This window comes from Populus euphratica, unplaced genomic scaffold (genome assembly GCF_000495115.2).
Source record: "Populus euphratica unplaced genomic scaffold, PopEup_1.0 scaffold323.1, whole genome shotgun sequence".
Classification (NCBI taxonomy): domain Eukaryota; kingdom Viridiplantae; phylum Streptophyta; class Magnoliopsida; order Malpighiales; family Salicaceae; genus Populus; species Populus euphratica.
Genome location: NW_011500128.1, coordinates 143,405 through 146,107, shown reverse-complemented (window position 1 = coordinate 146,107; position 2,703 = coordinate 143,405). Strand labels below are relative to the sequence as shown.

The 2,703-nt window shown below is 39.4% G+C and overlaps 1 protein-coding gene across 1 annotated transcript; it reads left to right on the top strand.

Annotated features, from left to right (window-relative positions):
• The first annotated feature begins 309 nt into the window (after positions 1-309).
• LOC105110320 (UDP-glucuronate 4-epimerase 6-like) lies at positions 310-2,337 on the top strand. Its single transcript, XM_011005322.1, has one exon. It carries the CDS (start codon positions 578-580, stop codon positions 1,946-1,948), a length of 1,371 nt encoding a protein of 456 aa, XP_011003624.1. The 5' UTR covers positions 310-577; the 3' UTR covers positions 1,949-2,337.
• The last annotated feature ends 366 nt before the right edge of the window (positions 2,338-2,703 follow it).

Sequence of the window (2,703 nt, the reverse complement as noted above, 5' to 3'; positions counted from 1 at the left end):
AATAGGATTTGAAAAACGAAAAACAAAAAATAAAAAAAATACCCAAATTAGTTAAATAAAACGGGAGTCGTGTTCGCATCAATCCTGAACCTGAATCCGAACCTGAATATGAGCAAGAACTCACATGTGAGTGAGGTTTCCTACAGACCAGAGTAGCTGGCACTTTCTAGTTTCCATTACTTAATAATTGCGAAGGATGGGATGGATATTCCTCTGTAATTAAAGCTTCAAAATAAGGGCATTTTCTTAAATCTTTTTTTTTTAATATATTACTTTTCCCCACTTTTCCATCTGTAAGCAGCTAGTAGCCAAGCCTAGCTAGTAGAAAGAGAGTATGTGTTAAAGACGCGCAAAGTGGTCTCCAACCAACACCAACCCATCCCCACTCCCTCTCTTTCCTTTATATAATCTTCTATCTCCACTCATCACAAATTCAGGGCTCTAACTCGAAATTCAGCTCTATCACATTGAGCCCTTTGATTTCTTCCCCTTGAAACCTTAACAACAGCAAGAACATCGCTCGCCATCTTCCTTGTTAGCAATACCACTTGTTGATTTCTTTCTTTGACACAAAGAAATGGCTTCACCACCAGACACAAGCAAGACCATAAAGCTTGAGCGTTACAATAGTTACCTTCGCAGGCTACATAGTACAAAAGTACTGAATGCCTCCTCTAAACTTCTCTTCCGTGCTACGCTCCTTATTGCTCTTGTGTTGATTCTCTTTTTTACCCTTAATTACCCTCCACTTTCTGATAATATTCCCAATCATGCCCATCCCCCCCACCACAACTTCCTTTCCACGGCCTTCTTCACCTCCTCAGCCGGTGGCGCTGCCTGGGAAAAGCAAGTCCGCCACTCCTCCACTCCAAAAAGGCGAAATGGGCTCTCGGTTTTAGTAACTGGAGCAGCTGGTTTTGTCGGTTCTCATTGCTCTCTTGCCTTGAAGAAAAGAGGTGACGGGGTTCTTGGTTTAGATAACTTCAACAGTTACTATGACCCAACACTTAAAAGAGCAAGACAGAAACTTCTGTTGAGACATGAAGTTTTCATTGTTGAAGGTGACTTGAATGATGCCTCATTGTTAAGAAAGCTTTTTGATGTTGTTCCTTTCACACACATCCTCCATCTTGCTGCACAAGCTGGGGTTCGTTATGCCATGCAAAACCCACAATCCTACGTGAGCTCAAACATTGCAGGTTTTGTCAATCTTCTTGAAGTTGCAAAAGCTGCCAATCCACAGCCAGCTATTGTCTGGGCATCATCAAGTTCAGTTTATGGACTGAACACTCAAGTACCCTTCTCAGAATTGGATAGAACAGATCAGCCAGCAAGTCTTTATGCAGCTACCAAGAAAGCAGGAGAAGAGATTGCACATACTTATAATCATATTTATGGTCTTTCACTCACTGGATTAAGATTCTTCACAGTTTATGGTCCATGGGGGAGACCTGATATGGCTTATTTCTTCTTCACAAAAGATATCCTGCAAGGGAAACCAATTGATGTCTACCAAACTCAAGATGACAAGCAAGTGGCTCGTGACTTCACTTACATTGATGATGTTGTCAAAGGGTGTCTCGGGGCATTGGACACAGCTGAGAAGAGCACAGGAAGTGGTGGAAAAAAGAAAGGGCCTGCACAATTGAGAGTTTACAACCTTGGCAACACCTCACCGGTTCCTGTTGGGAATTTGGTGTCAATTTTGGAAGGATTATTGAGTACAAAAGCGAAGAAGCATGTGATCAAGATGCCAAGAAATGGGGATGTGCCTTACACACATGCTAATGTTACTTTGGCATTCAAGGATTTTGGGTACAAACCCACCACAGATTTGGCTACTGGGTTGAGGAAATTTGTCAAGTGGTATGTTAATTATTATGGGATTCAGACAAGGGTAAAGAAGGGCAGTGCCATCAACAGTGAGCATCCCGAGGAATCAGCTTAAGGGTCCATCCCATGATCATCATCACATGGTTGGTCTTTTCTTTTTCTTCCCCCCTTCTTTTTGTGAATTAAATGGGTTCCACTCTCTCTTTTATTGGGTTCAAGTTATTGTCGTGGTCCTTCGATGTATTGGTTAAAATTGTGGCAGCTGTCGCTGATGTTGTAGCATATAGAAATAGATTTGATACAGAAGAAGAAGATAAAATGTGAATGAAGAGAAGGATAAAAGGGCAGGGGGCAAGGTGTAAGATCTGTGAAGTTGGAGGATGTAATAATTTGGTACGAGACTTCTGCTCAAAAGGGGATGCAGATCTCAACCAATAGAATTCATATTAAAGAAATTTGTGATTGAACAACAATGATCACATCAAGATTCTTTCTTCTTTTTAATTATTTTGATGCTTTTTTGCCTTGAATTTTCTTTGTTTGGTTATAATTAGCTTTTCTTCTTTTTAGTCCACGTTTGTTACTGCGTCTCCATTTTAAGAATAGATTTGTTTTAAAATTGTGTTTGTCTGGAGAAAATATTAAATTGATATTCTTGATGTATTAATATTAAAAATATTAAAAAATATATTTTTAAATAAAAATATTTTAAAAAATTATCATCCACCGTACACCGTTTTGTGCGCGTTGATGAGATTTTATATTTTCTATTTTTCTTTTCATGTTGTTTACAAACATCATGATTCATAAAGAGGGGGCAAGGCTGTCCCTTCCATGTTTATCCCGAAACCAATTCCTTAATTGTCAAAT

Coding starts and splice junctions, on each gene's coding strand:
- LOC105110320 (XM_011005322.1), top strand. CDS start 578: ATGGCTTCACCACCAGACACAAGCAAGACCATAAAGCTTGAGCGTTAC.